The sequence below is a fragment of the Ornithorhynchus anatinus genome, chromosome 14, assembly GCF_004115215.2.
Source record: "Ornithorhynchus anatinus isolate Pmale09 chromosome 14, mOrnAna1.pri.v4, whole genome shotgun sequence".
NCBI lineage: Eukaryota > Metazoa > Chordata > Mammalia > Monotremata > Ornithorhynchidae > Ornithorhynchus > Ornithorhynchus anatinus.
The window spans coordinates 39,811,327-39,824,810 of NC_041741.1; the positions used below are offsets into that span (position 1 = coordinate 39,811,327).

A 13,484-nucleotide genomic window follows, 5' to 3' on the forward strand; every position below is an offset into this window, starting at 1 on the left:
CGATTTTGGTCAAGATTTTACTGTCTGGAAATTTAAAGACCTCTGAAAGACAATCAGGCTTCCTGTGAGTATCAGATTAGCAGAAAAATGACTGGAAGGTATATAAAGTATATCCAAGGACAATTCAGTTACTTTTGATCTTTCATTTTTGAGGGAGTCAAAAATGGGGAAAGGATTAACAAAAAATTGCCCATAATTAAATTCTACATCCATGACAGCTCCAAATCCATCACTGGTTACAGAATTCCTTGGGGCTTTCCATTCTCCCCTCAGTCTCCTCGTACTCCTCACTCTGTGTGTGGTTGTAATACAAAACCTATCACATCTGCCAAGTGGTTAAATTGTAATTATGTGTTTTCCAAGACCCCCAAGCTTGTTTCTTCATCCACACTGAACATGATCTGCCCTGAATGAGAGTAACAGTGGTTTGTATTGTTCATTTGGGCTCTCATGGGGACTTTACCAAATTGAAAAACATATGAATCCTGCCTTAGGTACTGATATCCTAAATGCTTCACCAAATCCCCAGAATAGTGAATAAACTGAGGAGGAGGTTAAATTATAATGATGCAAGGGCATCGTTGTGTTTGTGTAGCTGGGGAGGGAGGAAGGACAGTATTTGTTTGATCTGATTTAAAACCAAGGATTTTATCATTTCTTATGAAACAGCTGTTTTGAGGCCGTAATTGCACACAACATGGACTAACGAACACACACCTACCCGTGTCTGTAAGCAAAGCAGCCTGCCTACAGGGTGTTCAGATTGAGCCACCGTTATTTTTGGTGACGTCCATCTTGACAAAGACAAACAGCAAACTGAGCCAGTTGGATTTGGGCTTGTCTCACACCTGCCTCTAAAATGGCAGGATCTTTTTTAAAGTAATTTGATTTTCTTTGTCCCCCTCTCTGTTTGGTTCAAACATGTTAAATATGATATTTCATGGGCTATGTTTCACTTTTTAGCAATCATTGCAGCTTGGCCTAATGAAAGAGCACGGGCCTGGGAGTCACAAGTCCTGGCTCCACCATGTACCTGCTGTATGATCTTGGGCAAGTCACTTCTCTCTGCCTCAGTTCCTTCATCTATACAATGGGGATTCAATACCTGTTCTCCCTCCATTTTAGATTGTGAGCTCCATGAGGGACCTGATTATCTTGTATCTACCCCAGTGCTTAGTATAGTGCTTGCCACACTTATTATTGTTTTTTGTTGGTAGGGCTAGGAGGAGAGAAAGTGATCTTGACTTGAGAGCTTTTCTGTCACTGTTACTTAAATCCTGAATTTGTGAAACTACATCAATAGCTTCCTTTCGCTTCACAATGGGTAACTAGTGTCCAGTACCTCTTTTTGGAGAAAAAGGAAGTGCACATACCCATGGTGTTCTATATACAAGATTGTGACAGAGCTGTTTTATGACCTGAACTTCTGAACCCAGGGTACCTCCAGACCTAATTTTATGCTTCCTTGGAGCACCTGCATATTCCCGTGCCCCCAGTATTGCCCGGCTGTTATGTAGGAAAGTTGAGACAGGGTTTCACTAAGTGCAGCAGGGGAGCTACTGGTGAGAAATGGTAAATGCTTACCTTGTCGGAGACTAAAGCTACTCTGGTGCCTTCTAACATTTCCCAAGGTGCACACTCTGCATTGCCGATAGAGAAATAGCATGGTTTATAGTGGAAACAGCAAGGGCCTGGGAGTCTGAGGACCTGGGTTCTAATCCCAGCTCCACAACTTGACAGTGGAGTGACCTTGGACAAGTCATCTAACTTTTCTGTGCCTCTTTTTTTTTTATGGTATTTGTTAAATGCTTGCTATATGCCAGGTACTGTACTAATCACTGGGTCACTTACAAACTAATCAGGTTGGGCACAGCCCATTTTCCACGTTGGGCTCACAGTTTTAATCCCTGTTTTACAGATGATATAACTGAGGCACAGAGAAGTGACTTGCCCAAGGTCACACAGTGGACAAGTGGTAGGCCAAAATTAGAACCCAGGTCTTACTGACTCTGTAACTACTAGGCTTTGCTCATTAAATAGCTGTCTTCCTCCTCCATCAACTGTGAGTCTCATGTGAAACAGAGACTCTGCCTGCCTTGAATATTTTGAATCTACTGTAGCAGTTAGTTTAGTTCTTGGCAAATAGTAAACAATAAATACCATCGTTATTGTTGTCATCATTATTATTATGTCCTCATGGTTTTTTTCTCTCCCAGTTGCAAACCTCTTGAAATGTCAAGAGCTGTCACTAAACTGATGCTCATTTAACTCTGATTTTTATTAACAGTGTGACTATGATAATGTTCCTACCACTGTGTTTACACCCTTGGAATATGGTGCTTGTGGATTCTCTGAGGAGAAAGCTGCAGAAAAATTTGGAGAGGAAAATATTGAGGTAAATGATTTCTTCCTTTGTTTTTTAGACCCCATCTTCCAACTGGTTTCTAAAAACTTAGTTTTTAAGTCTGAAGCGTTTTCTTTATCCCTGTTACTTTTAGGTCACATTTTGGTGACCCCTGCCTCTCAATGCTTCCAGATTTCAGGAAGATTCCCTGGATACAGCTGCTTTCAGCCTGATTTCAAAATATAAAGTTTCCTCATTACTAACAGAAAAGCATACTCAAAATAATTATATGTATTCATATATCATTTTGGAGCTAAACAAAATATGAAGCTGATATATCTTTATATGTGTCTATATGAAATTTCATATTTTTGATGTGGCTTTAGACTACTCAAGAGCAAAAATCCATACCCTCAGGAAATCCTTTTGAGTGTGGAACATTCTGGGCCCAAGCTGTTTGGGCACCTGCTTGTTTACATGATAGTTCGAATCTGATATGTTTCTTCTCATTCCTTAATTATTAAATTTCCACTTTTATATGTGAATATCAGTAGCATGACAAATGCTTTTTTTTAAACTCCTTTTGGTAACGTGTTTTCTACATTTTACACGGAACTGTATTACCAATTGGCAGCATTGGCTGAAAAGTTGTTGCCTCCCGGCATTTTAGTTTTCAGCTTTGGGAGGAACATTCATAAGGATGATAGTTTTGCTCTGTGCATGTAACAAGTGTTAATACTCAAGGACGGATTGAGTACTCAAGCAGGAAGAATTAAATATGGGCAGTGAACTACCAAAGGAACAGGTGGCAAGGGGTTCTCTCCTCAAAGAGTTGGATTTCTGAGTACTGACAACTGTCATTTTTAGTGAGGGTTTACTGGGTTTCTTGATTTTTTTTTCCCCAATTTATCAATGGTATTTGAGTGCTTACTATGTGCAGAGCACTGCAGTAAGCATTTGGGATTATACTCTCCCAAGATCTTAGTATGTTGCTCTGTACACAATATTTGCTCCACAAATACCAAGGATTGGGAAAGCACAAGACAAGAGAGTTGGTAGCTGTGATCCATGACCACTAGGAGCTTATATCCTCCTGCGGGAACACAGCCTAAACACACCAGAAAAGTTGTCTGCTGCTGTGCTCTCTCTCTGAAGTTCTTTCATGGGAGAGTGAGCTAGGAGTGCATCTGAAAAAGGAATAATTATTTCAGGTGCCAACTGCTGTGGAAAGATGAGTGTAGGAATTATTCCAACCATGATTGCTTGGATATCAGTTTCATTTATACCTGGCTAAATTGAGGTTCGGTCCCAGAACTGAGACTTTCTCAGCAGAGCTGAGCTAACAGCCGTTCTGAAGGCTTCCCCTCACCTGCATATCACACCCCATCCTGGAGTTTTAGGTGCTTGAGGCTAGAAAGAAAGGAGTGAGTGATGGGTGTAGAAAGGGTCAAACCTTGTTTTGCCTCTCTCCTTTCCTTTTCCATCACCCCAAATGTGTGATGAGTGAGAGTGGAAGGAGTCAGCCTTGTTGGTCACTTGGGGGAAGAAAGGAGAGAAGAAAGATGTGGGGTGTGGTTCAACCCTTTCTCTGTTTCTGGGATCACTGAGATGGACAAGTGGGACGACAAATGCCTGAATCAATCGGTGGTATTTATTGAGCGCTTACTGTGTGCAGAGCACTTATCTAAGTGCTTGGAAGAGTACAATACAACGTTCCCAGCCCCCAGTGAGCTTAGAGGCAAGGGGACTCCCTCTCCCATCGTAGTTCTTTATCCTTCTGCTGGTCATGCCAAGAACCACCAAAATAGAGGGGCTTGATGTGGGGCTTGTGACTAGGGTCCCCCAAAGCATTCCTGTTCAGAAGAAAGCAATCTTAATTGTTGGAGCTCCCATTTTTAGCACTGCCCACTTCTTTTACTAATTTGTTCTTATGCATTTTCAGGTTTACCATAGTTATTTCTGGCCTTTGGAGTGGACTGTCCCATCCAGAGATAACAACAAATGCTATGCAAAGATAATCTGCAATATTAAAGATAATGTAAGTGTATTTTGATTTAAGCAGTATATTTTGTATTTTGATTTACATATCTGAATGTGGGTTCAATGTTTTTATTTTTATCTAGCCAACCCTTTAGAGAATTTTATTTGGCCATCAATAAATGGGGAAATGAACCATCGTTCATTGCATTTAAATAATTGAATCAGAAATTTTTAAATTTATAGCAAGCTATCTTTTTATGGTAGAATGGATATTTTGAAAGGGAAATGTCCTTTTTTTTGTTTTAAATCACCATTGGAGAAATCCAGTTCTGTACCTACAGCCAGCATTGCTAAATTATTACTTTGCATTCAGTGGTAAGGCCTGGGTGGGTCCTCCTTACCTTATCCTCTCAAGATTTATTTAAAAGCAGTTGAATCTTAGCTGGGAATCTAAATTCTCACCTTGCAGGTCATTAACATGTACAACTTGAGCAGAAATTTGAGCCATATAAGAAAAATCTACATATTTTAACCCCTATCACTGATTTTTACATGGACCAAAAATGGGAATTCATTGCTTTTGATTGCTGTGTAGGCTGCCATGCTATCACAGTCTGGTTGCAAAGAGGTTTTTCTTTCTTTCTTTTACTAGAGTCATTGAGAAGCCCAGGTAAAGGACTTGGGCAAGCCTGACCCTTGCCAGTCTGTTGTCCTGTTTCCAGCCTGAACTGAGGCTGAGGAGTAATGTTCTTGACACAGATGCTGGGTTGGATACAGGCAAATTGGGTTGGACACAGTACCTGTCCCACATGGGGATCACAGTCGTAATCCCCATTTTACCTGAAGCAGAGACAAGTTAAGTGACTTGTCTGAGATTACATAGCAGACAAGTGGCTGAGCCAGAGTTAGAACCAGGTCCTTCTGATGCCCAGGCCTGTGCTTTGTGAACTAGTCCATACTGCTTCTCTTGTTTCCAGCCTCTCTTTCTCTCTCTCACACTGCCCTGTCTGCTAAAAATGTATCAGAATTTGAGACATTTAGTGTCTCGCTATCAGTTTTCACTGAGAAGGTTGAATTTGTCTCGGTTGTAAATTCTTTGTAGACATAAACCCTAAACTCCTGGGGCAAGACACACCTACCCACACCTCTTTGATGCTTGCAAAATGAACACATGTACAACCCGAAAATGACTATTCCTCGGTATTCACCATTTATGTGTTCTAACTATCAGGCCAGAAACTTAATTGTGTTGTGCCACCTCAGTCCTGTGAACAGTGTGTGGTGTATTTATCATTTATGTGTGTAAGGCCTTAACTTTAAAATGGAGATCCCAATATTGCCAACATTCAAGACAGAGTTTTAGGATGAGCCGTGGACACCTACCAATTTTCAAGAGGAACAAACTAACTTTAACGTAATGTCTGTGTTTAAATATTCAGGAGCGAGTAGTGGGGTTCCACGTCCTGGGCCCCAATGCCGGAGAAGTTACTCAGGGTTTTGCCGCTGCACTCAAGTGTGGACTGACCAAAGAGCAGTTGGACAGCACAATAGGAATTCACCCGGTCTGTGCGGAGGTACGTGCTTACTGCCCTTGTTTTCACCCAGCGTCTCAAAATAGCGTCTCTGTGGGAGTGATATCTTGTCTTCACCATTTCTGCTGACAGTCAAGTGGTGCTGTGCCTACTGTACCCTGGGCAGAGTTAGGGTGGTACCTTGGCCTTCCAGAATTCAGGCGTGAGGTCTGTGCCTATTATTTCTTCTGCGTTAAGTACATCACAGATGCATCTGATGGGGTTAAGTATATTCAGCAGGATTATTTGTAATCCTCCCTTCTTTGTGGAAATCAGATGTTTGATAGCTTCTAGGCTTCATTCTGGGTAATTTTAAATGATTGTTCTGTTGTACTGTCCCACGTTTAATACAGTACTCTGCACACAGCAACTGCTCAATAAATAGCATTGACTGACTGTTGGGCTATTTTAGGCAGTAAGTCTGTCTGTATCCTATCTGATGATCTTGTATTCATCCCCAAGAATAACCTGGTGGAAGCCCTCAAAAAGGAAGAAAAAGTTCCGGTGCCTAAGGTGATAGATGCTTTAGTAAATCTTCACACCTGAGAATCATGTTCTTTGTTAGAATTATTCAGTGTGAAGATATTATGACTAATTTATTCTGGACTTTAAACTGCTGCAGTTGAAGGGAGCTGATTAGACATAATTCAGAGTGGTAATTTGACAGTCATGTGTGTGTGGAAAAAATAATCACTTAGGAGGAACAACCTCCTTTGAAATGCTCCTTTAGAGATCTTTTGTGATGAATTTTTAGTGGGCAGCTTCAAAAGGTTTTTCTCCTGATACTGCATCTCCAGCTTTTGTGTTGACAAAATAATCAAAGTGTAAGGAGAGTAGTCAGTAAAGAGAGGATGGGTTTGAAAGTATATCAAATGGGTATGAAAATGAGATGAGCAAGAATCCGTCTCATCAAATCTTTTGTTTAACGTTCAAGAAAAGTGGTGGGTTTTTTAAATCAGTTTTTTCCTTTAATAAGCAGTTTTTTTAAAGGCCACAATATGGGGCTTTTTTCTTACTGTATCCCAAATAAATGTTTTATGGAGGATACCCATCTTTAATCATCTGCCATGACTCAATCTGAAAGTTCCCTGAAGGGAAGACTCTTGTCGTTGGCTCCATTACTGCTACCAGAGCAGGCATTTGGTCCCCACTGGCCAGTGGCAGGTAGTGTAGAGTTTTGGATTTCAGTAGTCCGTGAACACCAAGAGCCACCAGATTTTGGTGTTTCCAAAACACTGATTGGGAAACACAAACCCCACATTTCAATTCCCACAGAACTGCAGTGGATGGCTTAATTTTTCCTCTGTCTTTTTCTCTCAGGGGGAAGAGAGGTGCAGGGTTTTATTACATGAACCATCCTCACTTGATACATTTGCATACTGAAAAGGGGAAGAAGTGAATAATTTACTGATGCCTGTCTGAGAACTTTTAATAATCTCTATCCTATATCCTATATTCTATCCTTATTACACTTTTATTTAACAAGAATCCAAAAGCCGTATTTTCATCATGCTTGAAATGTGCAGGTTTTAGTTTGTAGTTCTTTTTGTTCCCTCTCTAAGGAGAATCTGATGCCAATTGATTTCTGCAGCACTGGGCAGTTTAAACCAAAGTGGCTTTGGGAAAAAGGCATACACACAAACACGAGAAAGATTAAAGGACATCGAAGACTATTCTTTGCATAGTAAACCTCAAATACTAAATGAAGCAGTTGGATCGCATACATTTTATTTTTGGTCCAGGATATTAACACTAAAAATTGAACATACTTATTTTGTTTAAATGTCAAAAAGTAACAAAAAGCTTTGAATAATGGAATAAGAAAATCCACTTTTCCTTCCTTACCATTCTTCCCATCATGCCTCCCTGCATTGGGAAATACTTCTCACCATTTTTGTCCCATTTCAGTTTGACGTCCTTTTCACGTCATCCCTTTTTGCCTTCCATCATTCCCTAGCCTTCTATTTTTAACTGGAATATAGTTCCTGGCAACTCTATCTTTGCTCCTTAGGTTGTTAAGTGCTTACTATGTGCCAGGCACTGTACTAAGTGCTGGGGTAAATGCAACCTAATCAATTTGGATGCAATTCATGTCTCACGTGGGGTTCACAGTCTTAATTTCCATTTTAACAGATGAGGTAACTGAAGCACAGAAAAGTTGAGTGACTTGCCCAAGGTCATACAGCAGACAGGTGGCAGAGTCAGGATTAGAACCCAGGTCCCTCTGTCTCCTAGGACTGCGCTTTAACCACTAGGGCCACACTGCTTCTCTGTATTCTGTTTTTCTTTTCATCCTTTCTGTTGGATACAAAGAAAAACTTGTTGTGGGCAGGGAATGTGTATGTTATATTGTATCTGTACACTCTCAAATGCTTAGTGCAGGGCTCTTCACAGAGTAAACACTCAATAAATATGATTGATTGATGTATCCCTATCACTTCAGATGCTTTTCTTCTAAGAATGGATCGGTTGGTTGCAGATTTAGTTCATTTCTGCTTTTATAATTCATTTTGTCCATTCTTATTCTCCCAATTACTTTAGATATCCATTTCCTTAGCTGCCATTTCTTGTGTTCAGCTTTTAATTCTATATAGAACAGTTGATATAATTATGCCCATTAAGAATTTGATTTCCTTTGTTCATGGGATACATTTAATGATTATGATAATTAAGCACTTACTATGTGTCCAGCACTGTTCTATGTGTTGGGCAAGATAGAAGTAAATCAGATTAGATACGGTTCCTGTCCCATTTGGGGTCATAGTCTAAGAAGGAGGGAGGAGGGTATCGAATCCTCATTTTATAGGTGAGGATTCAATTTTACATTTCCAAGTGCTCTGCCCTAGTTAAATTCTGAGAATTTTTGAGGCTGGACCTTCCCAATTCATTCCCCTTTCTCCCGGAAAGACTGTGTTTAAGCCAGCCCATCCAGGAAATTACCTATTTTAGCACAGTGCTATTCAGACTTGGGCACTGAAAACAATAAGTTTTCAAATCTTGGGTGGTGGAAGGGGGCATTTCAAAAAGTCCTCCTCAGTTACCCACTTTCTCATGCCGGTTTCTGCTTTACTCTGGGTGTTTAAGCTCCCTGAAAGGGAGAATAACTGTGGTGGATGGACAAAGATAAAGATAACTATTTGGAATTCCCCAAAGGTAACCTCAGCAATTCTTCGTTGCACATCCAACAGCACTGAGTCTCCCTAAACCACAACGAATGCTTCAGAATTAGAACTGGTTTTCTAGCTCTCCTTCAGTTTAGTTAGGTAGGGGCTTAGGATGTGATGAAGGTGTTTTTAGTTGCAGTTGTATCTGAAATAGAACTCTTTGATTAGATTAAGTTTATGAAGTCCATGCCACACTCTTGTATGTTTATTACTAAAGTTTTTGCAATGTGTGGTTGAGGGCAATATTCTCTCCAGGGACCGCTATCTTCAACTGCCATCTCCAGCCGTTCACTTTCTAATGGCTTCGTCCCCACTGCTTTCAAACGTACTCATGTAGTCTCTGTCCTACAAAAACACTCCCTTGAGCCCATAGCTACCTCATTTTGCTAAAAAAAAAAGAAACAAAACCCCTTCATTTTCCCTCTTCATGTACAGCAGACCACCACTCTCTGTACCTTAAAAGGCTTAATAAAATCTAATTTCCCTCAACTAGGTCCTTATTTCCCCTACTCCCTTTCCATTGCACGTTGTCTAAGCACTCCCTTTAAGCACTTCATATTCACCCTGAGCATTTATGAGCATTTATGTATATATCTATAATTTGTTTTCATGTGTGTCTCCCCCTCTAGACAGTGAACCCCTTGCGGGCAGAGAATGTGTCTACCAACTCTGTTGTATTGTTCTCTCCCAAGAGCTTAATATAGTGCTCTGCACACACTAACTGCTCAGTGAATTCTAGGCAAGGTTGACAGTTATGACTCAGTGTGCAGGATAAAAATTTAATTCCAAGCCAACCTACTCAACCTTTAATTCCAAGCCAACCATAACCTTTATGGTTATCCTTTAACCATAAAGAGTACTTCTACCTCTAGTTTTGGTTTCCCTGTAGGTGGATATCATATATCCTTCTAATTGAAAAATTATAGAATTAAACGACCCTTTCCTGAATCTAGTTTCCTGTTAACCACAGGTGGGAGAGAGCAAGTTTTCACCTCTCCAAGTTACTGATTCTGACTTATAGTCAAATCTGGATTGTTTGTGTGTCCCGCAATAGTCTGTGGTATTGCACACAATAAACTCAATAAATACCCCTGAGTGATCTTATGCTACCCTCTCTCCTCCTACTGCTTATTTGCACAGGAATTCTAAGATTTGCTTTTTCTTCCCGGCAGATATTCACCACCCTGACCGTGACTAAGCGCTCTGGAGGAAACGTTATCCAGGCAGGTTGCTGAGGTTAAACCCCAGTGTTGCTGCCGCTGCCGCCAAAAACTCCGATTTTTTTTTTGAAGCTAACGTCAAGGAAAATCTGAAGAAGAGCCTTCATCTAATCTCACCACACCCTTGGGTTCTTCCATCGTCAGAGCAGAACAACGTTGGCGCATGTCACTTGCCTGTGATGATCGGAGAGGGCAGTTTGGCACAACATTGGGGTCACTCTCAAAGACTTTAAACTGTTTGCAGGAGTGCACCCAAGGGCTGCATTTATGAAGTCAGAGCCAAAAGCCAGCATTTTGCGGTTGGCTGTGATGGAAAAACTCCTGCCACAGTTTTAGGATAAATTCCCCCCACCCCCCCACCTTTTAAGTTTCTTATTCTCAGCAGTTGTAATACTAACTATAATAATGCTATGGATTTTTACTGAATTTTTAGATTCAGTGTTGTAAAGTTCACAAATTCGAATAGTCTCTCCTCCTCTTGCAGCACAGGCCCACCTTCAGAGGAGAGATTACAGTGTTTATTTCAGATTTTGAGAATTAAAATTTTCCTTAGCAATTTATTTAGCAACTGTTCTGTGAGTCTTAACTAGTAAATTATCTGAATAATTCAGGCCCCTGAGTACCCTGTGATGTATCTTATCTGGATATTTTGGTTGAAAGTGTTTTGTGACTTGAGAAATCTAGATAATGTAGACATGAATTCTGCAGATCATTTTCTATTATTGATTCAACCATTGGTTTGACCCCTCCCCTACCAGTTTTCAAAAACATTCACTGTCAGGTGTTTTTGTCTAAATTTTAGTTAGAATTTAAGGACAACTAGTGGCCAGTTATCTTGGTAATGTGAAATAGGATATGCCACCAATGAAGGTTGTATACATATTTTTTTCTAACTCTACAAAACAGTTTTTGACTTTCATCAAAACTAATCAACGGAACAAAATGCAGGTCTTCAGTAGGAAATGGTGAAAACTGTGTTGTCAGAAACTGATTTTTTTTCCTTTAAACTGTTTTTTGGCTTTGCCTCCTTAGCCCTAATGCCTTACAGGCAAAAATCAACATCAAATGAAGGTCTTTGGCAGTAGAAGCCATTTGACTTTTGCTACAAGTCTTTGGTTTGGGCAGAAAGCCTAAAAATCTGGTAATGGTTTTAGTTTATTTTCCTCTATTCTTTGTGTATCTTGCTTATTCCTGTTTGCAGAAACCTCATTTCCAGGGAAATAGGGCCCTCCACACTTGGAATTTGAATCTCTATGTGTTTGTATGTAATACTTTTTCAAGAAACTTATTTTCATAGATTATTTAATTTTTTTTAAAGCCCACAGGCCGATTTGAAGGATTTGTATATAAAGCCAAGTGGAGGAGACGGGAGTTGCATATTTTGAGTTAATTGCCCGTAGTTGGCAAAAAATTTTGTACTGAGGTATTTATCCTTTTGTTAGATCTCTAAATTGGAGGCAGGTGAAACTGACCATTTGACTGTCTATTCCAGTTCTCTGAATTGGGCATTTTTTTGTCTCAGGGGAGCAAAAATTAAAATGAGGGTGTAGCTCCGGGCCGAATGGCTGGAGGGTTATCTTGTGAGTGGCTGTGGCACTGAACTTTTATTTCAAAGGATGACAGGCCCTCGAGGAAGCAGATTTTTCATTTTCCTGTGGCAAGATGTAGTGGGCAAATACCAGATCTGAGCGTGGATGGTGAGCCTTGTTTAGCTGAGGGTTCTTACCGGTCCCTCGCACAGTCACTCGCATGGTTCTAGTGAGAAACATTCACTGGACTTGCATTCAGGGTGGAGGGTTAAGACGGTGGCTGTGCTCCATCTGCCAACTCACACGTCGACATCAAAATCTCTCCATCTCTGAAGTAGCAGATGGTCCTGAGATTGCTGTAAGGTTAGCAGTCCATCATGTTATAATTCTTTCTTGCTAGTAGCAGTTAATATGGTATCTATGCATTTGTCAAAAGAAGGCAAGAGAATCATTATATTGGACTTCAAACTAAATGTCCGAGCAAAGAATTTGTGATTCAGGACAAGATAAATGTAGTTTTTCTCAAAGAAATGTTGAAAAACTCTCCAAGAATGTGAACTATTAAATAATATTTATAATCATTTTGTGTGTTCTCTCTTCTTGGGGAGGGGTGCTTGGGCTGGGGGGGGGGGCGGCCTTCTGAGAATGCAAGCCAAATTCTGCGGAAGAATTTCCCTCTAGCTCATGCTCTTGGTTCCTGTCAAGCTAACTGACTCACACTGTGCCTCATTCATATCTCTCCCAAATCAACCTCCTGCTCACACATCTTCCTCCCTGAAGCCCTCTTCCCCTCTTCCATCTGACACACAGGTCTCCCCATCTCCAAAGTCCTTCTTAAATCATGTCTCCCTGATTAATATCTTATCCCCAGTTATGTCTTGCCCCCAACCGCCACTTCATCACTTCTGGACTACCACCATGCCTGAGTGCTCACAACCACCGGTAGTTCTTCTAGACATCATGATTCAGCTTATCCTCATGTGACTTATTAAGGTCAAAGCCTCTGCTGTGGTATTTAGAGCTGGGTAAGTGATTCATATCTTTCTCCATTCCATTCCTTTCTTCCTACCCATGCTGAGAGCAAAATTTACTCCCAAAATTCCATCCAACATACTGTTTCTCAGATGGAAAATACCCCTAACACCCTTTATTTCTATAGAATATTTCTTAGCAAGATCCTTGATGCATTGCATGGACATTATATTGAGTTCCCCCAAATCCCTGTTAGGTATGTAGGGGGTTGGGGGGGAGGCAGGGCAGGTGTTATTCACATTTTACAGATCCAAAAAACTAGAGATATGAGCTATGCACATTGAGTGACTAAGGCAGGGACTGGACACCCTCTCAGCCTGATTATTCTGCTTCCCAAGAGAGCAGATAACAGGGAAATATTGACTTTGTCTCACTGGTGTTTGAGAAAAATGACATGGTTTCTGACTTGGCAAATTGTTAGGCTTTTTGACAACAAATTCCAAGGTACAGTGTGTTTCGAACATAAAATTGTGTTGTAGCTGTGAGATTTCACAAATAGGTGGGGGGTTTTTTGGCCTATTTAAATTTGCTTGATGAAATGCATCAGCTATTTTACTTGCCAGTTTGACTCTCAACTCTTTCAAAGAGAAAGAAGATACCTTTTTCAGGTGATGACTTACAGAGGTTTAAGAAATTAATAATCT

The 13,484-nt window shown here is 40.5% G+C and overlaps 1 protein-coding gene across 1 annotated transcript in view; it reads left to right on the top strand.

Moving 5' to 3' along the window:
- Positions 1-12,389, top strand: part of TXNRD1 (thioredoxin reductase 1) — a 50,476-nt gene extending 38,087 nt beyond the window's left edge. The window contains exons 12-15 of the mRNA XM_007670028.2: positions 2,288-2,395; positions 4,287-4,382; positions 5,764-5,898; positions 10,232-12,389. Of these exons, the coding sequence (XP_007668218.2) occupies positions 2,288-2,395; positions 4,287-4,382; positions 5,764-5,898; positions 10,232-10,294 (402 nt within the window). The 3' untranslated portion in view covers positions 10,295-12,389. The remainder of the gene's footprint in view (positions 1-2,287; positions 2,396-4,286; positions 4,383-5,763; positions 5,899-10,231) is intronic.
- Positions 12,390-13,484: the final 1,095 nt, after the last annotated feature.